The sequence below is a fragment of the Tamandua tetradactyla genome, chromosome 10 (genome assembly GCF_023851605.1).
Source record: "Tamandua tetradactyla isolate mTamTet1 chromosome 10, mTamTet1.pri, whole genome shotgun sequence".
Classification (NCBI taxonomy): Eukaryota; Metazoa; Chordata; class Mammalia; order Pilosa; family Myrmecophagidae; genus Tamandua; species Tamandua tetradactyla.
In genome coordinates this window covers 4,998,828-5,023,346 of record NC_135336.1, presented here as the reverse complement: position 1 = coordinate 5,023,346, position 24,519 = coordinate 4,998,828, and the positions used below count along the sequence as shown (strand labels likewise).

The window sequence follows — 24,519 nt, the reverse complement described above, 5'->3', positions numbered from 1 at the left end:
TGAGGAGGGCACACTTTATATTTGGTGACTTTTAGATGCTTACTTAATATGAAATCACTGAATCTCAGAATTTGAAGGGGCCCTGAGAGACCACCTCATACAGCCTCTTTTCTACTTTATTCATCCATCCATTCATTTACCCACCAAACTTTTTTTGAATACCTACTGTGTACCAGGCACTGTTAGGCACCTGTTACAAAAGTGAATGAGTTTTAGACTCATCTTCAAGATGCTGAGAATTCTAGTTGGTGAATTCTTAAACTTCATCCACATCCTTGACAGCTTCAGTTTGAATCCTTGCAGTGGCAGGGAACATACCACCTCAGAAGGAAGACTGTTCTGCTGATGAAAAAGTCTAGGTGTTAGAAAGTGCATCCTAAAGCCAAAGCTGTCCACTTACCCAGAACTTCCACCCAGTTGCTCTAACCCTGAGCTCCCGGAGGAAAATTCCCGAAGTGCACAGATACATTTCACCACATATATATACGCTCACAGCTCTAAGGATGAACATGAAAACTCCACTGCAAAGGTAACCACATGGGTAATTTTTTTTTCTTCCTTATGGTGGTCTCACCCAGCCTCTAGCACAGTGCCTGGTTTGTAATAGTTGCTGAATATTTGTTGAATGATGAGTAAATGAATGACAAAATGAACAAACAAAAATAAAGGAATCCTCCCCATTCCCTTATTTACCATATCTATGTTGGCTGTCTATTTAGCTCTGATCCAGAAGCCATGCACCCCTCCTTCTTACTTTGTTGTCAGTAAGAAACCCAGCTAGGAACCCTATGACAATGAAAAATCATTGTCCTGGTTTTCATGACCTCTACTATGGTATTACATTAATAGTATCCTCAATACTATCATGAATGTGCAAATCCCAAAAACAAAAGTGTCTCTAAGCTTTCTCACTCTAATGGACTATTTAGATACTTTAATAATCTGCTATTTTGAGCCTTTCAGAACATCAGGTTATTTTCTACTGTTGTACTGGGGAAAGGGTTTTCATAGTTCTACCAGGCCGGAACTTAGGGGTATTTTTAAAACTCTTTGTTCCACATAACTTCTGTAAATTATAAAACTGGTCCCTAGAGACTTCAGCAATATCATCTTCTCTAAAGGTTATCAAAGATGGAAATTTTTCTACAAAATCTTCCCTCAAGCTTCTAGTTCATATGAAAACTAAGAAAAAATAAAAATACACAATAGTGAAAACTGACAATAGCTTATTACCTTGCTGGAATTAGAAAGGATGGAAGGAATTTCTATAGCTTATAATTTTGATGGAGCTGAATTGTGAAAAATCTATGCAATTTCCTCCTTTCTCTTCAAGAATAGCAGAAAGACTTCAAATCCTCTCCCACTTAGTTCAGTGACATTGCCTCTATTAATGTGAAAATGTGTGTGCTATTCCTCTAAATACAGGCATTGATTTTGAAATTAAAAACTCTCCCCTGTGCCCACCCCCACCCTCTCTTCATGCTATCCTACAGAGACTATAACTCTCCATGAAAAAAAAAATCTGACCCAATGATTTTCTGGTGTATAGTCCATGGAAATTCATATGTGAAGGCAACAAAAAGTCATTCACAAACTTGCAAGTGATAAAACAAATGCACCATTTTTGAAACATTTTTTAAAGGCACACAGCAACCAAGAATTGATTTAAAAGTAAAGGCTTAAGAGTGGGAACTCACAATGCAAAAGAACTGTTAGTAAAAATTGAAATCAGTTAAGTTACAACGAAGTAAAAAAGGAAACATGTCAAATATGTTATGTAACTGAATGCAAATGGCAAAAGCTATTCTTTGAAAGAGAAGTTGTATAATGTAAACATCAATAGCTGGACCCCAAACCTAAGGTGATATTAACAAAGACTGAAAGCATGTGGCAGACACTGTTGAAGGAATAGTGGAAATATGCTAAAGTCTTCATTTTCTTTCTTCCCATTGATAATCAGATAGTAAATGTCAGAAGGAAATTTTAATAACTAGCAATCATTGCTGAAACTGAAAACAAGGCATGAACTATCTGAGATAATTTGACATATTTGAACCCTATCAGTGTAACACATAACAGAGAGAAAGCATGTTAAATTTTTTGAAATAATATGAAGAGTTTAAGACTAAATATGATGGTACTGACAATAAACATAACCGGGTTAAAGTTGCCTACTAAAAGACTAATACTACCACACTCGGTTAAAAATTAAAATTCAATTATATGCTTCTTACAAGAGCTGTTCTTAAAAAGACATACATATCATTTTTACCCTTTATCAAGCATAGAGATATTAAATGGAAGAAGTGATAAGGTCAATTAATTTTAGGCAAAGTAATATCTCATTTACAAGATGTAATAGTCCTAAAATCAAATACTGGGAAAAAGCATAGCATCAATATAAATACGAAATATAATATCAATAGTACCATGGATATCAATGGATATACACAGTTGGCAAAAAGACCACTTCTGAGAGGCTTTAAAATATTTGTTTCCATCTTTGAGGCTAAGTAGAAAAAAATAAATTACATAAAATTTTGATGAAATTAATAGATATGTGTTAAACTCTACAACTGATAAACAAATTAGATATCTTCTTTTTTCAATAATCCATATAATATAAAGTAGTCCCAAAGGAAAACGTCTATATAAAATCTGGAAGCAGAAATTATAAAGGTCATTTTCTTTGCTGATGGGAAATAAAACTAGAAATTATAATTATATATTTAATGAATAAAATAAAATTCAATCACTTTGAGATTTTTTAATCCTCCCAAGGAACAATAAAAATAAATTCAGCAGGAGATCAAAACTACTATTATGGACTGTTAGAAAATAATAAAAATTAGAAAGTATGGTTGCTGTCATCATTAATATTTAATACTGTTTGGACAGTCTAGCCAATTCAACCTGTATGAAACAGAAAAGAAATATAACTATTTGGAAAGGAGTCAAAATTATCATTATTTGTAGATGTTATGATTATGTATGTAGAAAGCTTATAGAATCACAGAAAAACTCATAGGATGATGTCTTTCAATGAAGCTCTATAAAAAGATAAATACACAAAAATTATTAGCTTTTCTATATATCAGCAACAACCAATCAGAAAAATATAATATAGGAAAGTTAAGGTATCGTAATAGCAAGAACAACAAAAAACTGCAAACTGACTTGTGGAAAGTGAATGAAGACCACTATAAAACTGAACCAATATAAAAAGAAAAAGAAGATTTGAATATAAAACATCCCTTGTTCCTCAACAGGAACCCCAACAAAATCTTAATACAATGTTTTTCTAACTTAACAATACAAGGTCAATAGTCAAGTCATTTTATAAAACAAGAATTATGAGGAAGGACTTCTCATAAGATATTAAAATAATTATAAAGGCACAATAATTTGAATAATGTGCTATTGACACAATATTATTTAGACAACTCACAATCATACAAAAGAGTCCTAAGAAACCCTACTATACATAATACTAAGGAAGGAAAAAAGAACGATCATAAACTAATTTGAAAAGAATATACTGTTTAATACAAAGTATCCAAGAAACGGCCTGTTTGGGAAATGCTGTTACATGCTCACTCAATCATATTCCAAAACAAACTCCAATTCAATGAAAGAACCAAATGTTACTAGCTAGAGGGAAAATGGGTGACTGTGAGTAGAAACTTTCTAAGCCTAAAAACAAAGAAAAGGTGGTATGTCTGACTCTCAACAAATGTAAAATTTTTAAAATTGTATAGCTATTTAAAAGGCAAGGGAAAGGGTATTTGAATAGCTATCTCAAAGAGCAAGTTAATTTCCTTGTATACAAAGAGTGCTTAGAAACCAGCCGGAAAAATACTAGCAATGCAATAATGAACTGACAATTCGCAGAAGAAAGGCTATGGGCTAATAAACCTGCAAAATAACAGTTAATTCACCAGTTAAAAAACATTAAAGAAGAACCTGGAGGGCTTGTTAAAACACGGATTGCTGGGCCCCATCCCAGAGACTGTGATTCAGTAGATCTGAGGTTCTGAGTATTTGCATTTCTAACAGGTTCCCAAGTGGTACTGATGCTGCTGGTTTAGGGACCACACTTTGAGAGCCAGGAGTATAGTCCAACTTACCGACTTATCGGTAAATCCCAGACTTCTTCACCCCTTGCAATGCCCGATTGTCCAGCTATATTTGAAGGTCTTTGATTGCAGGAAACCCTTCCATGAAGAAGAGCATTCTTGGATCTTGGAAAACCCAGAAATAGTTCATACCTGAGAGATTATGCAAGTGTCCTCCCTCCTCCCCCAGGCTTCCTTTAAGCAGGAATATTTCCTTAAATTTTTCAAATATCAAAGAAACTATTGAAGATCTTTCAGGTTTGCCATTTCCTTTTTCTCCAGCTGAAATTAGGGCAGACCTCTAGCACTTTCCACTTGATTTCAGAATGTCCTTCCATATGGACATTGGCCATTTTACTGGGCGTATTTGGAATCATGCGGCCCAAGAGGCATTCTGCAAGGAGTCTCTCGGTTTACTACTTCTCTTGAAGCAATAAAAATGTGTTGCTTTGTGGAAAATAGCCCCCCAAACAACATCAACCTCCAGCACTGGTGAAGTTTACATTTTTACTCCATTTCAAAGGGAAAACCATAGACTGCAGTAGTTTTGTCTACTGCATCGGGCTGCTTTCTTTGGTGCTTGTCAGGAGTTGCATTATGAAAGGTTTTTAAGAAAATCATAGAGACTTTAGTTATGCCTGACCTGCACACTTACCAGAAAAGTTCGGTTTCTGATGGCAGAAACGTGGGATGCTCTCTGATAGTTTCAAAAGGCAGGTTTAGCCTTGTCCAGCTACCTTCCTATAATGGTATCTTAACTGTTTAATCCACTAACTCCTTCTAATGGGGGTGTGGGTGGAGGGGAGGTGGTGTAAAGGCCTGGCATCATTTCAACTCCAAATGAGGAAATGATCTCACACCATTTGCCTTCAATGTGTGTGCATACAGTCAACTCTCATTTATCTGTGGTGATAGAATCCTCAACCCAGACCAAAATTCCATGCTACCCAGGAGCTCCAAACTCCTACCCTTGCAAAACTTGTGTCAAGACCGCTGAAATGCCAAATGAGAGAGATTTGGGTCTCACTTCCTCCTCTTTGCCCTGGAGGTGCTAACAAGTAAATGAATAGCTCAGCTAGAGGGAGAAAAAGGAGAAGTTAAGGTCCTCTGACATCTGAAATAAATGGGCTCCATCAGCAGGAAATGTAGGCAGTGCACCAGCTGCCATTCTCCACTCCAAACATAGATATCTCCGCTGCCCAGATATTGTCTCTCTCTTTTCGGATATGTTAATCAGTCAAGACTTCCCTAGCACATACTCTGAGCCAGGCCTTGCCCTCATTCAGGGAATACCAATACGGGAAGGGACCAAAAGAAATTGTGCAGAATCAGCATAGCCTGGTATGATAAGACAAAATCCTTCCCCTCAAGTGGCTCCTGTGCTCAGGAGTGAGAGAAGACGTCCCACAAGAGAATGTGCCACACACTGTCATCTATGTGCATGCCACCTATATAAGTGCTCCCAGAGTCCCCATCTATCCTTCACTTCCGTGAATGCTGGAGTAAACATAACACCCACAATAAGGCACATGACAAAAAAAAAAAATGGTGCTAATTGTATTCTAGGCTTGCTCCTCTGGTAACTACTGCAACATGGAAAGATTTACTCCCTTCCAGATCTCCAGACTAGGGGAAGTCATTTTCAGCTCCCGTCACCAGGCTATGCTGATTCTCCACAATTTCTTTTGGTTCCATCCTTTTATTTCCAGTTCCTGAGCCTTTGTAAATTTTTTTTTTTTTTTTGGATGCTGAAACCCAGGACTGAACCAACTTTATAAATTTAAACCTGCCTTACCATCATACCCTTAGCCAGATTCTCCTCCACTCCAGTTCACTTTGACAATAGTTTCCGAATAATCTCCCCAAAACTGTTTTTTTCTTGATATTATTTTCTAGCTTAAAAAGTTATCAATCATAGTTCCCCTTTAACTTATATCTGACCCAATCTCTGCTGCCTCCCCTTTACAGACCTACACCAACTACCCCATCCCCACCCTATCCTATGACTTAATTTCTCATCCTTTGCCCCACACTCAGCCTCTTCCTATGTGGCTCCTCTACCCAATTCCTTCCCGTTCTTTTTTTCACCAACATATTTTTTTCCCTTCCTTTAAATCTTAACATAAAATTCTTCCCTAACTGGTTCCATCAGACTCTTCTCATTCCTTCCATAAATTATTTTGATTCCAGTTAGTTTGTCCTACACTAATTTAAACTTGTGGATGGATCTCTCTCTTCAAGAGATCTCCTGTTGTTCTTTGTGTTCACGCTGTCATTTTGAATAACACGGTAAAAACCGTAAGAGTGGCTGCATAACAGAAGGTATGTTTCTTTTAATACCTATCTCTTTCCTTCTCCAATGTCAGAAAACAATCATTTAAATAACTGTTACTTTCCATTTTCAGTTGACAGTGGGCTTTCATTGGCATTCTATCATTTGATCCTCACAATAACTTTATGAGAAAAATAGGATAAATATTATTATCCATATTTTATTGTTCAGGAAGCACAGACTCTGAAGGTTAAATGATAGAGCAAAGGCTTACAGCAAAGAAGTGAGAGCGGGAGCACACCCGGGTCTTTGAATACTAATTGCCTCCTGTTCCCACATCATCTTCTTATTTTGTTTGTTTGTTTTTGTTTTTTTTTTGCATGGGCAGGCACCGGGAATCGAACCCGGGTCTCCGGCATGGCAGGTGAGAACTTTGCCTGCTGAGCCACTGTGCCCTGCCCTGTCATCTTCTTATTTTGAACATGTGTCATACTTGATAAATGTTATTGATGGACTGATTGATACTGCAGACTATTAAGGAGGCAGTGTGACCAGGCCACATTCAAATATAGGCTAAGCATTTTGAAGCCATACCCCGAGGATAAGTTTGGGGAAAAAGGCAAGATGAGAACTCTTTTTGTCTTACACCAGTGTCTTACACTTGCAAATGACTTAGAGTTTGCAAAAGAAAACCTAAAATTCTAAAAACTGTTCCTAAAATAAAATTGAGTTTCTCTGGAAGACCAAGAAAGGAAGGAACACCTAAGGGACCAGTTGGGAACTTTCCCCATGATGTTGCTTGGGTCAGAGGTCAGACTGAAGTCTCTAAGTCAACTTTGAGTTACTGTTGACCTCTCGACAGCCAGGGGTAGTCGAGGCAGGGAATCTGAAGAACCAGGATCTGGCTGTTCTGCCCTCTTGGGGTGACGTTAGGCCAAATTAGGGCCAACAGAGCCTTAAGCCTCCATTCCTTCCTCTGTCCTCCAAAGGGGTTGTATGAGACATTCCCTGAGGTCCCCTCCGGCTATGACATTCTGAAAGTCTATGAATAGTAAGGACGCAAGACAGGTGCGAGCTGATCACCACGTGGGAAGTTCACACCTGTCTCTCCCCAGTGTTTCCGCCCCCCACTTCCAGCAATGCCAAACTCCAGGCCCCATCAGGGTCGGGTTGCCAGTTTTGAAGCTGTTCAAGGACAGTCGTCCTTCGGCAGAGAGCCCTTTCCAGCCCAGAGTGGGCCTTCCTTCCTCTCTCTGTGACTCTCTCTCTTTCGGTTGAGCTACTGGGATGTGCATGGCACTAATTCATGTCTGCCTCTTTACTTTCAGATTGAAATTACTCACAAGAACCAAGCCCCCATGATGATGGGGCCTCCTCAGAAGAGCAGCTTCTTTTCACTGAGAAGGAAGAGTCGTTCAAAAGACTAAACAATGAACCAAACTCCAGCTAAACCAAGAGAGAAAATAGAAACTGTAACTACACACACACACACTCACCCATATGCACACACATTTACACACATACATTCTTATCTAACTAGTGGGAAGCAAAGCCACCCTTTAGGAAGAAAACCTTCACCTTGCCATACATTCTATTTCAATAACGGATATACCCCAAACAGAACCAGTGCCAAAAGAACATTTTTGAATGAACTTGGGGCCCATTGGGGTGTAGTTGGGTTGTGCAGCAACCTCCATATTCCCAGCCCTGAGTAAGACTTTCTGGGACTGAAGAAGTCCACCTTTCTTTCTACCAGCCCTGCAAATTTCCTCATGGACGCACATAAGGAGCAGGCTGCAGGTTTCCTGCCCATGGTGAAATCGGATGTGGCAGAGAGAAAGGGCTCCTGTTCCAGAGAACTTGCACAAAGATCCCTCTGTACAGAGACAAAACGGCCTCCGACTCTGTGAGCAAAATCCTTGGCAGGGCCCAGCAAGCACACGTTGATTTCTTGGTTGTCCTTTGAGAGACAACTTTTTCCTGAACCTGCTGAGGAGGCAGAAGTGCTGTGGAAAGCTGTTTCCCTTTCTGGTTCTCTGAGCCATCAGTGGGCACTTGTTATTCTCCTGAAGCCGTCTCCTGGTGGCGGTGTGTTTGTTTAGCCATGGCTCCAAGAGCCCCCCAGTGCTGCCTGCGCAGTACACCTTAGATGTGGTATTTATTTTCTTAGTTCTGTGAACACCTGGGAGGGAAAGCAGAGAATCTGGGATTTATTTTTCAAAGTGGTGTCATAATATTATGTAAAAAAGGAAGGGAAAAAAAAAACACCCTCAGCTTCTTTCTCTTTCAAGCCAAAGCATGTTTCCTGTTTGAGATCCAAACCCTGGTGGCAGACTATTCCTAAAGGCAAAGGGGATGGGAGAGAAAGGCCATTCACTGGGGCAAACCAAAGGCAAGCCATTAGGGGTTCCCTCCTGCTTCTTTGCCTCTACCATCTCCCAGCGTATAACCCAAAGGCCCTTCTTATAGTTTTGTGAATGTGTGTTTATATGTAGCATATCTATTTATACATATATATAAATATTTATTACCTGATGGACTTTTCCTGATAGAAATATATATAGCATAGGAACAGAAAGTGAGAAAGAAAAAAGTTTTTACTCCCCCACTCCATTATTTCATTGTCAAGACACACTTCCCCGTGGTGATCATAAAGTTTAAAGGAAATGAAAGTAGCTCCTTTTCACGAAGAGACTGAGAACTTCTATTCTGGATCCTCAAAAAAACCATAACAGATATGCTGGACACGATTTACTCTCCTGTTTGTCAGATAAAGAAACTGAGTCCCAGAAAAGTTAAGAGACTTGTCCAAGGTATCTTGGCAAATGTATTTTGGGTATAGGTACCACTAACAAAACATTCAATAAAAAAATAGCCTGAACATTTTGGAATAGGGTCACTTCCATCACCGGGAAATGATCCCAGTGTAATCCGGGATGATAGGGAAGAATGAATGTGCAGCACATGTGTGGATGGGACATGTCTACATGAGAACACCAGGCCTCATGATGTTTCCCAGAGGTTCTCTGGCCTGAACTGGCAAGACAGTGGTCTGGGGATGAAGGCACAGGACAGCAAACTGAACTCTCCACATCTCACCCTCATCATGGTCATTGTATCTTTTCATCTAGAAGACACCCCTGGCTGCAGGTGTGAGCTCAGCAGAGAATCGCAAGGACAGAGGCACCCTTTGCAATGTGCTGCCAGCCAGGACAGAGAGGTCTCTGCAAAGCTCAGTGGGCTTCAGCTGATACCAGCATTGCAATCTTTTCCCAAGGGCAAATCTCACCAGAGCTTCATCTGTCTTTTCCTCACTTGGGACTCCATCCACCTCTCGATTTCCCAAGAGGAAACCTGGGCTTACTTGAGGTCACTCCACTGAGCTACCTCTAATCTCCTTGCATTGGGTCAGGAGCCTTGGACAAAGAAGGGAAAATTAAGAAGGTGTGTACAAATTGAGCTTCACTCTAAAGGAAGCACTCCTCCTGAGATCTAGAACCATCCTGCTGGTTGGGCAGGAAATAGCCAGGCCACCTGAAGAATAGCCATAGTGATGGGATCCTTTGGTGATGAGACCAACAAGCTCCAGAGGTGACAACAGGTATTATCTTGGAAGCCACTTGATTCTGAAACTGAGGCAGGTTCAGGTTTAGGATCATTGATCCTAAGACATTGACAGAAGTTTCTGCGTGTGTTTCAGCCCTGATCCCCAAGATTGAGGCTGTTCAGACATGGCATTATCAACAAGTGAAATTGATTCTCAGAGGGGGGCCATGTAGACTGGCTCCTGCTTTCTCTACCCTAGTGCTCAGGACTTCCAGTGTTGCTTGAAAGACAAGTCCCAAGTCCTCCTTGGAACCACAGATTATAAAAAACACCAGTGAAATTGCACTTCCTATTTGGTAACCTTAGTAAATTTTGCATCATTGCTTAATCTTACCTTGCAAATCATCTTTTTAACCACTGTGACTGTGATTTCTTATTGTAGAATTCCCGATCCTATCAATCCTTACAGGCAGAGAAGGTATTATGATCCCTTTCTTAATAATAAGGAAAACAAAAGCAACGCAATTAGACAGTCAGGAGAGAACCCAGACCCTCACTCCTCTTATTCTGGCCCTAACCATGCCACAGACATGTTCTCACTGCCCCACTGGCACTAAAAAGAATGAAAGAAGAATTCTTTAGTACACTGCACCATCCCTATACTAATGGGCTAGGAATTGTGTCTCATTAATGCTTAGCTTTTGTTGTGTCCCCCAGTGAGCTGAAAGAGGAGATAGACTTTATAGGATGTCTATATTTTAGGATAGAGACCAGCTCTTCTCAAGAGAGTTCTTTTTACAGATGGAAAAGATACATAAAATTGCCAAATAAATTGGAAATACTTGGCAGAGCCTGGAAGAGCCTCCAGACTGGTGTTACATAACATGCATATACATTATACATGTACACATTATATAAGGTGAAATAGTACTTAATGTGCTGTATATATTATGTAAATTACATATTTGTGAGTAATCGTGATAAATATAGAGACCCACTAATCACTTTTTTTACACATACTCAGTGACAGATTAGGAAGTTACTTTGCCAGAGAGTCTTAAAATTTACTCTCTTCTGCTTCTTTGGTTTCAACTCCTTCCAAAAATTATTGCATCAGCTTTTCCCATCTCTAGCCCCGATCCTCTTGGCCAAGACTGTCAGTTACCTCCTGTATCAGCGCGGCTGTGCCTGCCATGGAATGCTACCACAATTGAGATCCATAAAAATAGAATCACAAGGATGAGAAGAATCTAGGCCCCCAGAGTCCTACGTCACAGGCCTACACCTCAACACTCCCAGGCAGGTGGGTGCCTAATGCTAGTAGTAAAGGGAGGGAGAGAAGGAAGGCAGGAGAGAGAAAGAGTCCATCAACCCACCAAAGAAGGGAACTTCATACCCTTCCTTGGTCACCAGTTCCAGGATCCGACAATTATCAGTAAGGAAATAAATTAAAGTGTCTAGTCTAAGTCCCCACAGCATACTTGAAGCATAAATTCCTGAAATGTTTTTTACCAAACACTTATATCCATAAAATGCCCCATGAAAAAAAGGGTTCTGTGTTCAAACACTAGATCCCCTTTTAGGAGATGCAAAGAGAAGCTTAACTCAGAATTCACAATAAGGAACCAGAGAGTCCTTTGTTTGTCTGTCAGCATTAGAAAACACTACCTTAAGGCCACCATTTCTTTTTGTTCTCAGTGGAGATGGGAACATGCCAGCTAACCATCCTCTGCAATAATAATGTTCCAGAAAGTACTTTTCCAGGACAAAGAATCTCCAATTCTTAAGACTTTCTTCCTAGTTTATTTTATTGTGATTGTTTACTTTTATTGTTCCTCTCTACACATCTTCAAGGAAGAACCAAGAATCTGGACGTTGTGTCCTGAGTGGGGAAGGGAGTAGGGAGAGGCTTAAAGAAGGGAAAAAACAAGGGAAGACATGATACCTTCCAGGGGTCAGACTCAATCTGTGTAGCACCAGAGAATAGAACCTGGTCTAAAGAGCACAACTGCAGAGAGGTAGACTTTTATTCAATTTAATGACTGCTTTTGGAGATGGCCCAATGTGAAGAGAGCTGCATTATGGGGAATGAACATCCACCTGTTCTTATAAAAAAAATCTTTGATCTGGTTGGGTGGGTAACAAGCAGTAATTGATCTACCTTGCCCAAAAGATTATTGAACTTCTTTTTGTAACCATCAAGATTAAATCAATGGGTCTGTCACTTCCTCTTTAACTTCAGTGTCCCTTGTTTTTTTAAAGAATGAAAAATGACTCCCAGAGAGATTTCTTGATCAGTGGGTACTGACCAGTTAGGCGAAAGTTACACATGGCAAGACTGGTCAATTAGAACAAAGTTATACTTACAAGCCAAAGGCAACTGGTGATGGTGGTGATCTCTCCTTGGTGGCTCTGATAATTAAAAGAATGAGTTACAGTATTAAGACCAAAAGTAATTATACATTTCTCTTGGGGGTCCATCCATATTAGCAGTTTGGAACTATTCTCCTTGTCACATATAGTAGACCCAGCATCACACTCACAACAGCAAGGAAAAGGAAATTATCCTACATCTGAAATACCAATCAAGTTTCAATAAAATGAGATAGCAGAATTGTATAGAATTTCACATGGGGGCATTGTTTTTTGCTCGGTTTGACATCCTACCACCTTGAAGTGCATCTTTCAACTTTTCCTACAGTGAAGAGAAAACAGAAAAGGGAAATAGAAAAGCTAATTCCCATATATTGCTTGTGGGGTGCCAGACACTGTCAAGTTCTTTTCATGTACTATCCCATTTAATCTTCAAAACAGCCCTATGATATGAACATTACATTTATTTACAGATAAAGGAACTGGTGTATAGAAAGATGAAGTAATGCATCCTAGGGCAAACAGATAGCAAGTGGTAGAGCTGGGATTTGACATGGCTCTGATGTCAAAATTAATGCTTTTTATAGTATATTTTGGTGCCTTTCACAGTCTCATCTAATGTTTCCAACACTAATACTATTCTAGATGAAATTACATGACATTGACAAATTGATCTCCTATCTGGTCAGCTTCCATAGAGCCATCTAATCGTGTTCCTACTAAAGAACTTCCAGTACTTGGTCATATTTAAATTCAGCAGCTTCCAGGGACAGCTGGATGGCAAAACCTCACTCCAGCAATCAAATTGGCAACCAGCCCTTAATCCTGAATGTCTCCAAATTCTAGCTGAAAGATATTCACTTTCCAGAACAACCTAATGTCTTTATGTTCAGCTCTGTGAGTGGGAGAGCAGCAAGCACCCTTCTCAGACTTAAATGCCATGGTCAACAGTGACCAGCCTGCATGGGGAAGGGGGTTGGGGCTGCTGAAGGGAGCCTCCAGCAAGGAGGCTCAGCATGTGATCCTCATTAGTGATCAGCGTGGGCTGGGCCATCTGTGTTCCACAGGAGAACAGAATGGCAGGCTGCCTTTCAGATGCCAAGAGATGCTATCTACTGGGAAGATCCAGAGAGCTCAAAAAGCAAGTCTTTCCTCATGGGCATCTGGGACACAGAAAACCGAAGGGATTGGGAAATTAACTGCTTAACTCGCTGGGCATTCCACCCGTGCTGCCACTTCATTCTTCATGACCATGGTGCAGGACAACCGAGCCCGTCAGCCTCATCTGCTAATGAAACTCCCTTAGGTGGAGCCGCTGATGGACCCATATTATCTGAAATCTGGACATGCGGTGGCAGATGCATGAGAACAAGGCACCTGGGTTTGAAAGTAAACCTCCATGTCTCCCAGGGGTCAGGAGACACTGCAGGCAGGAGAGACCATTTCACCGTATACTCAATGCAGATTCTAGAGAAATAATCAGAAAATACAGAAGACTACTCTAAATGGGGCAAGTTAGGAAAATTCTATTTGAAACCAAAGAGGATAACACCTAACCCAGTATCAAGCATTTGTAGGTAAATATTTGTTGAATGAATAGCTGAAGTGAGCATCTGTCACTGAGAGTCATTCCTTCTACACTGGAACTGGTGGGGAGAGGAGGATAGGGGGATAAAAGCTTTTTAACTAACTCGGGAACTTGAAATCTCAGGATGTAGAGGGAGCTCATGGGGGCCTTTAACTACCCAGACATCTGTTGAATGATGGATGCAGCTAAATATGGATCATCAAAGGGCTTTCTAGGTCACATGGAGGACAGCCTCATCATTTAGCAAGTATGAAGTTCAGCTTGGCCAAAAGACAGAAATATATGCACTCCACTTCTTAGAGATCAGAACAGAATTGACAAGGAATAAAAGGGCAGCACAGAAGTGGAGTGACAACGCAGTAAGAGTTCAGCATTATAAAGATACAGATTCATGAGATGAAAAGGAGTGGAGGGCTGAATTTTTTGCCCATTTATTTGGGCAAGGGAAGTGAGCATGAAATATTGACCACAACAGTCCAAAAATGGAAAAACAAACTGAGAAATCCTAAAACGAACAAAAATGGAAATGTCCCAGCATTAATGAAATTATTAAATAACAGCCACAGCCTATTAATTCTATGATCACTTTTAAACTTCACAAAAGCTTTATGAAGTTGATGCTATGTGATTCCCCATTTGACACCTGAGGAAAGCAAAGCGAGTCTCATAGCAGCAGATCTCAGTTTCAGATCTCGATTCAAAGCCCATGTTCATGACTGCAGTGGTGTCATCGAGTCCTCTCAGCTTCAGGCATGGTGACAGGGATTTACCACCCCAAATCAATCCTCTGTGTATGACTTTACCTCTCACAGAGGGGCAGTGGGAAATAGTGTTCAATTGTCTGAGTACAGGGACATGCGGAAGAGAAGGAACAGGTCTAGGCAGCAGAAGCCCTGTGTCCACCCTACCTTCTGCTCCTCTTCAGACCCCTCTCCAAGGCACCAGCTGGCTATATCCTAAGATACTATTCAGAGAACAGAGAGCCGACAGCAAACATCTGGTGATCCTGGTGAAGAACTCAACCAGATCAGAGTATTCACATAATATTAACGATCCTATTAAAAGATACACAGACCATATTTAAGATCTGGAGCAAGGAGAATGAGGTCAGGTAGTCAGATAGAATTCAATAACTTGACATCTAAAGGTGGGATGGCGATTAGAAGTGTTCTTTTAAAAAATCTGTTGGGGAAAAATTTTAGAGTCAAGGTGAATCCTACTTTGGGATAAAAAGAGATTTCTAGAAGGATGCAAAAATTTGAACTTCCTTTTTAAAACGGAATCTTAGCAAAAATTACAGTGAGAGGGATAATAAAAATGGTCATTTCTTTTTACCTTAGACAATATAAAAAGAAAAGAATTTATAAACTGCACAATGCAAGTGGCAATCCAGAAGGAAATTCCAGAAAGTCTGTGTCTTCTGCTGAAGGAGTAAACCACACTGCTTTCAAAGTAGTTAATGAAATTATTTGTTTATTTAAAAGAAAACCAGTACCAATGGGTTACCAGAAAATGGCATGATCTTCGCGAAAAGTTTTCCTGGTGAATATTTCCTCTTTCCTCAACATCCTTGAGGTTGAAGGATTAAGAACTCAACCTGATAACTCAGAGAACCTCACCTGCCTGAGGGTCTTAATAGCAGAGGGTTTAATTGACTCGCTCTTTGGGGTTGCTAATATCATACTCTTCTACCACCAGGCATTAGAGTAACAATAATAAACTTAAGAGACTTAAGCAATTCCCACCTCCCATCCCACGCCTTCTCCCCACATCCACCCCCCACCCTGTTAGCCCCCTGAAGTCCCCCAGGTTAAATATACTTCCTAGAATTGAACATCTGGGAATAATTTCCTTTCATTATGAAATTTTTCAAACACGCAAAAGGTTGAGCCCTCAGTGTAATGAGCATTCATATACCCATCACCTAGATTTAACAATTGTCAACATTTTGCCATATTTGCTTCATCTTTTTGTTCACTGAAATATTTTAAGGTAAATGGCAGATATTATGACATCTCACACCAAAACACTCAAGCATACATCATCAGGGGGTAATGATTTTTAAGAATTAAAGGTTGCATGCGTCATCCACATTGCTGGAGAAAGATTTTAGGGTATTGTACATTTGAGCTCTGTCATTTCTCAACTGACTGAAGCCAGTTGTCACCCAAATAGAAGATAATCAGGACATAACCCTATCACTTATGAGAACATTTAGGCTGGAACCTAATATAAGGTCTTACCTTATTCAAAAAATCCCTAATTGATTTGGGAAGAAATCAATTTACTTGGAAGGAAATACTTAGAAGATGCTAAATTAGGAAGCTTTAAAAGCATTGATGATGCCAGAGGGAAAATGCAAAGCACTTGGAGGATTTAGAAATTCACCTGAACAATTCAAGTTCTTATTTCTGAATAGAAATTGTTTAAAGCATTAGTAGGTACAGAAAGCCTGGGCATGGCATTATTCTGAACAGGAAAAAACAATAGACCGTCCTATCTACAAACTCATTTATTCATTTAAGTAACAGTTATTGCACCCATCACGTGAAAAATAGTCTGGGAGAGGAGGAGGCTACTGAAATGTACAGACAGAACCTCCCCCTCTGCTGGGACATAATGAAATGGAAGTGTGTCGACCCCCGAGAGAGTGTCTGGGAAGGCTGGTTAGAAAGCACTGGCTCACTTATAATTTCAATAGGGAAAGGATAAGGAAGGTGGAATCATTCCACTTGCTCTGTGCTTGGCTGCTAAGGTCAGGGCAGGCTGATGTAGATATTCTGAACAAGATAGTGAGGCAAATTGGTTGGTCAGATGCTAGTCTGAAGACTCATTGAGTCTGGGAAGGCAAGCAGGTGAAATGAGTAGCAGCAGATTCCAGAATATTCAGCCTGGCTCAGTCAATGAGTGAAATGAGTTTCTTTTTCAAGCATAGCCTGAGCCATGGCAATAAGTGGAAACAAAGGCCTGCCTCCCAGCCTGTTGGATGGTAGACCTAGCAGCACCCATCTGATTTCCCACACATCAGGAGGAAAAGCTTTTTTATCCATATTTGGCGTGCTCATCTGCATACCTTTGACTCATCAAGTGCCCCAACTATCACCACCCCAATCCCTCATACCATGGTGTTCATAGAACCGAACATTACCTTTTCCTTTCCTGATGTTGCAGCCATGAGAAATGAAAGTCAGCATTGGCTGACATGGAGATGAAAATTGCTTTCACTATCCTGGGAGTAGGGACACATTTTCTTCCCAAAGCATTGGAAGAATACAATCTCTTCTGAAGTGTCCTGCTCCGGCCTAACCCCTGGCCCTGTTGATGGCCGTGAAAACACATGAGCTCGCTGGAATTTATATAAGAGCTTCTGGCAAGCCTTCCCATACACAAATGGCGGGCCGGGTCTCTTCTTTGCAGATTCCTGTTCACCTCACCAAGGCAATGCGATTTTTCTTCTCTACTTCCTCGAAGCAGAGAGGTGTCTTTGTACTACTGTTTGCTAGTTGTTTTATAACAGGCAGGAAACACAATGCTTCTTAGGATATCCCAGTGATTAAAATGGACACAGTTTCTGAGGAAGAAAATGAGTATTCAAAAGACAACACTTACTTAAATGTGTTGAACACCCTTCACGGTTGCACTGTCCTTCCTCTCAGCCCTTTCCCATGAATGAGCCATCCCACTTGGAGTGTCCACAGAGAAGCAATGAAAGAAATAAAAGGGGATATGAAGGACAGTGTCTTTCTAAGAAGTTTGTGAGCAGTGCCCAGGGCAGAGGAAGAGACAAGATAGTTGGGAGTTATCATCTCTCCCGGAAAGGAAAAAAACAAAGGACATTTCTGGAAATCAGATGTTCTCAAAGGCAGGTGATCTGCAGGAAATTGATGTTGCCTCCATATAAGTTGGTGAGAACTTTCCCATCTTTTCCAGAGCCCGTTTTCTTGAGGAAGGAGAAGAACTTTTGGACTCTGCCCTCAGGAAACTCAAAGAGAAGCAAGGGGAGAAAGGAACTGAGGGAAAGTCTCAAGCTCAGTCTCCAAGTTCAGTACAATGTTTACATGGCTCCCAAGAGAAAAAGGGAAGATTTTACATATGGTTATGATTCTTTGCCTCCTGTCCCTGAAGAAGGGAAAGGGAGTGGGAAGAGCTGTGAGGCCCAGGTGATCACTGCATTCTGCTGCCTGATTTACTCCGGACAAGGGCAGCTCTGAAGCACTGTCAGCAAAGATGCAGGGGTCTCATCCTGTGCCTCTTCTCTCTCTCCTTCCTGAGCTTCACAGCCCACATCCTAAGGACACTTCCTAACCACATAGCATTGGAGTCGGGGGTTGGGAACGCTTGTCCCTCTGCTCAGCATTGGGCTTCTCTTGTAGAGCCAACTCTAGTTCCTGCCCTCACACCAATTAGCAAGAGGGACTCAGGCAAGTCATATCACGTCTCAGCTTTCCTATATGTAAAATGGAACTGGATAGGAAGATTAGTGCCTTTACTCCTTTGTTCATCAATAATTATTTTTTTAAAAACAAAGTCGATTTGCCAAGCATTGCACTCTAATCTTTGAATCTTTTTCAATGTCATTCTCTTCTACATTTTCTGTCTTTCTCATCATGTTCTACTTTTTTCAATCTCCTCCCATCCCTGGTGCCTGCTCCCACCATATTTTTTTGCTTCTTTCTTTTATTCTCATGATGCTTGTCTTTATTTTTCTCCCCATTTTTAGAATGTTGATACCCAGAATCAAAAGACTGAAAGGCATCTTAAGGAGACATCTACCCACTTTGTTATCTCCAGGCAAACATGAGCTTTAAAAGGTCAGGACAGCAGGCCAAGGTGGCTCAACAGACAGCGTTCTCACCTGCCATGCCAGAGACCTGGGTTCAATTCTTGGTGCCTGCCCATGCGAAAAAATAAAATAAAATAAAATTTTAAAAAATGCCCAGGACATAGCTGAAGACATACTCCATAGCCCAATTTCACGATGCACCCCATTGTCTCACAACTTCTCTCATCAAGAATTGGTTCTTAATGTTGAATTTAAAAACATCTGTTCACTAATACTCCCTCCTTTTTTCCCTTTACTTTTTGAGTCACTTTGTAGATATGAAGTATATTTTGCCAGTATAAAACCATTGATAAGTTTGATAAAAAATGACATAGTTGAAATCTCAGACCACAAAACATTAGTTTCAGTTCATAAACAACAGAATCAGGAACAAATAGAGGCCATGGCAGTTAAGTGACTTTTGGCTCCTGTAAAGTCAACAAAAACAAAACAAATATGACAAAACCCACAAGCATAACCCTACCGATGTCACAATTTCTGATAGACTACCTCAATTAAAATGAAAGCTCCATTGAGCAGAGTTTTGGAATCAGTACTCTTGTGTTGGCAAGTCTCTTCCATAGATGTCATCTAGTCTAATCAGCAGCCAGCATAATTCAATGACTGTGCTCTGCTGATTATAGGTGAATAACAAATGGTGGTCATTCAGCATTGGTTCCTTTATCGATATGCACAAAATCCCTCTCAAAGCCATTTTCCCAGGCCCCTGGGTCGGAGACAAGCCAGATCTACACTCAGACAGGCTGATGCTCTAGATGCTGTCCCTGCTGAGCTAGGCTAACTCGTCAAGGCAGACTACAGTCTTGAGAGAGGCAATGTGGTCCAGTGCATGCTTCATCTGACAAGGAGGCAGCTTTCAAAACCTACAGTGTTTAATTTCTTTCTCCTCCAGATGGCAAGAGGCAGGAGACCCAACTAAAGAGAGGAGGCTTCCACAGCAAGTTGCTTACCCAGCTTACAGCACAGCTGTCCTCTTCTGCAGAATGGGAAGAGGTAACTAGTAACCTTTTGTGCCTCTCCTGGTTCCACCATCCTCAATGCTAGGTGGGTTTCTCAGAGAAATGTTATCATAAGCAAGTAATCACAATGCCATGAAGCCATCTGCTAAAGGGGCTCTGATGGGTGCTTTTTTCCTCTCTGCGGAAAAGAAGTAAGACTTACATGTTTTGGGAAAGTCTGGCGAATGTTCTATAGAGGCTGCTATAGAAGGGAGCCAGCCCCAGATCCATGCTGGTGTGAGGAACAAAACCCTGCCTGGGAAAATACAAGGATCATGGGGAGTGGTTACAGTTCTGTCTCAGCCATGGGGCCTCGGGCATGTCCTTGGCCTTCTGGGACCTCTTGTTCTCCATCCTTCAAACAAGGTGCCTCTAAAGTCCTTCTTCCCTTCATCTGGGCAAATGCTGTGGCTGTGGGCAAGAAGGCAGGCCCATTGTCCCCCAGGGTCTTCCCCATCCCTGCTGACTCAGGAGGGCTACTGCTAGCCTCTCAGCAAGATTAGAAGAGAATCTTCTTTTCTCCCCTCTTGGGGACTGATCGTGCTTAGAAATCAGCTAACTTAGGGGTGGTCAATGTTTAAAAAACACTACAAAGAAACCCTTTGGTAAGAGCTCCACCTATACACACACATACACACACACACACACACGCATACAACCAAACACACCCAAATGTAAGCATCTTCCCTTTTGTGTATCCAACCTCTCTTATCCTTTCTAATTGCCAGTGTGTTAGGAGAAAATTCAGTCCTGCCAATGGAAGGATACCTTTCTCTCTTAGGGAACCCAGCTAAAACTCAATATTTGGGGGTAATCCTGGGCACAAACTGAAGTTCTGCCTCAACGGTGGCCCATGGAAACTTTAAACTTTTCTGGTAAACTTTACTAGCCAAGATTAAGTTGGTCACTGATGAGCACAGTGACAGAGTCCTCTCCCACCCCAACTGCCTCCCCAACCCGTAGCTGTGCTGTTTTGCAACAGTGCTGCCTGCTCTTGCCTGCCTGTCTGCCTGCCTAGAGTGCCGTGGACCTGTTCTGTAAAGCACTATGTATATGTATGTTCTGATTGTGGTTTATTGCAAATAAAAGTGACAGCAGATGGCTAACCTCAGACCTCCCACCAGTTTCTCTTCGTGCCAGTATTGTCTGATCATCCACGGGCACCGCCTGCTCCACATGACTCTTCTATGGCCTTTCCACAGTTGCCCACTTCCAGGGAGGTACCACTCATATGCCAGGACTGAGAGGAATTGGGAACTCTCTGTTGCCACCTTCCTGCCTTTAAAGGAGAGAAAGAGGAGGGCAAAAACCCCATTATGCCCCTATTAAACACTTTACATAAATCATCACATTGACCTCTGAAAACTCCCCTGTGATGTGGTTAGCATTTTAGAGGTGAGGAAATGAAGGTTTATAAACGGTCATTAACTCAGCAACACAATAAGTAACCCAGCTCTGTCTCTCTCATATCCCAAACTTCATGTTCTTATTGTTTCTCAAAGTATGGCCCATGGATCACTTACATCAGAATTACCTGGGGGCCTTATTTAAGTTCAGGTACCTGGGTCCCACCCAGACCTCCCAAATCAGGATTTCTGAGAGGGGGACCCTTAAATCTGATAGTTTATGAGTGAGACTGGAAATGGAGCCTTGTGCCCATGAACGTTTGAGAACCATTGTGCCATACCTTGCTGGGAGGGCAGGAACAGCCTGGGAAGACAGAGACAAGCCAAGACTTTAGAACAACCTAGCAACGGGAGCCATAGAAGGCACCCTTAGATGGAAGAAATCAGGAGAAGAAGCAGGTCTGGAGTGAAAGAGCAAACAGAAGACAAGGCTATGGACTTCACACCAGAGTTAACAGGCCATTCTCCCTAGAGTTAAGACCCAAGAACAGGTGATGTCCCGGATAGGGCTATCCTGAGTCTAAGGTTCAAGGTCACATCTGGGTAGGAGGTGTGGGCTCAACACCACAGCCTCAGGTACTGGGGCTGAAGGGTCAGCAGACCTGCAATGGGGTAGGAACCTCAAAGTAGGAAGCCACAGATATTTTGCAGCTGCCTGAGGGCTTCTGCTGCCTTTTCAGCCTTTTACCTCTGCCTGGCTGGCCCTTCCTGCCACAATTGACCCAAGTCTCCAAAACCCTGGCACTCGTGCCCAGTACCCTCAGTCTTCCCCATAGCCCTGCTGTCATTCTCAGGGCTGGGCCAAGACTCTGGGCTCAGGGAACCAAACCAAAATGTTATTCACTCTTACTCTTACCCAATCCCTCCTCCTTCCCTCTGAAGCTGCTGAATTCTATTTTGTGCCTAAGATTCTAGGTGGAGGTTTCTGAAATGATAGTTGGGATGTTTGAGGTGGGGCATGGTAAGGCATAATTGCTACTTGGGGACAGAAAAAAAAACTGTAAATAGCTCAGCTGCCCACTCAACTGCAGAGATTCAGCTATCCTCTCACCCTCCCAGCTGTGACACTAATTTATGCGTAAAAAAGTATTTTCCTGAAGAAAGTGGCTTTCCTAGAGTCAAGAACTCAAGAAAACACCAGCTATACAGAATTTGATACAACCAAAATCAGCAAAGCACTTGAATTAGGGAACTAGAAAGTAGTTTATGATATGGAACTCTCATAGTGAGAATTTTCCTAAATCTCTGTAGCCAACAAAAGAACTGTATGAACACTGAAAATGCTGGTCCGCTGGAGAACAAAGGCCTTTAGCAGTTGTGTTTGCATTTCAAACAATGAGCTAAGAGCCAGCGATGTCTACGCATTTGCTGTAGCATTTACAAGGTTCTCTAACACATATGCCTCTTAGCAGATTACTGGGCACCCTGGAAAGTAACAAAACTGCCTTTGTTTTTAAATGTCCATCCCTCCTGCTTTCCGTTAAGCCAGACTGTCAATTACTACCGAAAATTTTCTGAATCTTAAACACAAAAGCTGTTCACAGAATGATTAGAAACTTAACCAAACCTGGTGAGAGAAGCAGATCAGAAAAAAAAAAAAAAAAAGTGTAGTCTCGGAAATAGAGGGATCCCAGGGAGCATTTGGTCCTACTTCCTAGCCAAAGCAGGGTCCCCTGTAACACAGCATCCTGTCACAGGGGCAGCCACCTATGCTCCAAGACTCCGTGCCTGAGAGGAGCTCATTACCTTCCGAGGAGTCCGTTTGGGAGCAGCTCTCTGAGGCTGCTATTGTACCACAAATCTGCCCCCCATTTACTCCCATCCCTAACCCTGGCTAGTCCACTAGCAATGCAGATATTTTCTTTCATTTTTCTTAGCTTTTATTTCATTTTTCTCCAGAGGGAGCATCCTCCAAATCCTTGCGTCTTTCTCTGAACCAGCAACAGTTTGCTAAGGCCCCCTCTTAACCTGTGATTCTCAGAACCAAACCCAGCAAAGTGCCCTGGACACCGACCGGCAAGGGCAGTGCGTCAGCCCCTGTTCTGGACATCACTTTAGTTTTCTTTGGCAGCCATATCACTAATTCAGCCTGCTCTCAGAGTCAGCAAAATAATCCTGGCCTCTTATGAATTTTAATGATACACATGGTCTCATTTGCTCCCCACAACCAGCCTGTGAAGTTGAGCGCAGATAAGGAAGTTCAGATTTTTCCAGGGCCATACAGCCCAGCTCCAAGCCCTGAGCGGGTGATGCCAGCTCCACACATTCCTCCAAACTCACTATGTTGTTTTTTCCTAGGAATCACTATTAAGGCGAAGGAAGGTCTCCCTGACTTCAGTGTGTTAGTGTTTAGAACCCACAACCTGAGATCTATTTTATTTTCTGTTCCGTTTTATCATATTAGTTTCCACCTATCCCCTAACCTGCCTGCCCCTTGACTCCCAATTCTGTCACCTGTTACATTATAGGGAAGTGGCTGGGTCAAGGACAGAGAACAAAAGAAGAGGAAGAGGTACCAAACAGGAGGAGACTTTGGAAGGAAGGGGAGGAGAAAGGAGCACCTCAGCCCACTTTGGCTATCCCTGGGACCCTTAACCTCTCCAAGCCTCACTTGCTGAAGGAAGAGGGGGCATCTGCATGCAACTAGTCAATTCCCAAGACCTTTCCCAGGGTGATGCATCTAATAAGTAGAAGAATCCTCATCCCTAATTCAATGGTCCCTTTTCTCTTTTAATCCAGTGAAGATATTGAAAATCATACTTCACTCAAAATGTTCAGCAGGACTTTCTTCTTCTAAAACAAGACATAAACAAAGATGACAAAAGGCCAAGGCAACAAACAACACTGATTTCATCTTATCAACAGCTCTGTTTTTGGGGGAGGGGAGAGGAAGGAGTGCAAAAGCCATACCTCTACCTCTCAAGATGTGGGACCCAAAGATGAAGGAATCTCAAAGGGGTGCTGAGCAAGAAACACTGCAGTGATGGCACCTAGTGCCTTCTCCACATTGTCAAGGACGGGAGGGAGGGAACCACGGTGAATAGCTCTCCCTACAGTGGCCACATCGAGACGTGAGGAGGGGGAGAGAAACCCCTACTTGTTAAGCATCTCTCGTGTGCTCCTGGATATGTCACATGGGAAGTGTTCCTTGGCTCTTGAACTAACCGCCCAAGATAGAAAATATCAGACTGTGTTTTTATTCTTCTCGAGAAGTACTATTCAATAGAAACATAATGCAAGCCACATATGTAAGTTTAAATTATCTGGTGGCCACATTAAAAAAGGTAAAAAGAAACAGGTGAGGTCAATTTTAATAAAATGTTTTATCTAACTCAACATGTTCAAATATCATTTCAACATGCAGTCAATATAAAAAAT

General features: G+C 41.7%; 1 protein-coding gene and 1 long non-coding RNA gene across 5 annotated transcripts in view; one reads left to right on the top strand and one right to left on the bottom strand.

The window, feature by feature from the left end:
* The window catches only part of DGKG (diacylglycerol kinase gamma), a 206,791-nt gene extending 193,593 nt beyond the window's left edge, over positions 1 to 13,198 (top strand). For all 4 annotated transcript variants that reach the window (XM_077117823.1, XM_077117820.1, XM_077117821.1 and 1 more), the window contains one exon: positions 7,716 to 13,198. In XM_077117823.1, the coding sequence (XP_076973938.1) occupies positions 7,716 to 7,814 (99 nt within the window). In that variant the 3' untranslated portion in view covers positions 7,815 to 13,198. The remainder of the gene's footprint in view (positions 1 to 7,715) is intronic.
* LOC143648175 (uncharacterized) lies at positions 109 to 11,123 on the bottom strand. The gene is made up of 4 exons (XR_013158422.1): positions 11,099 to 11,123; positions 10,328 to 10,427; positions 7,731 to 7,833; positions 109 to 342 (listed from the first exon to the last, which is right to left on the bottom strand). It is a non-coding gene; the product is annotated as an uncharacterized LOC143648175 (long non-coding RNA).
* Positions 13,199 to 24,519: the final 11,321 nt, after the last annotated feature.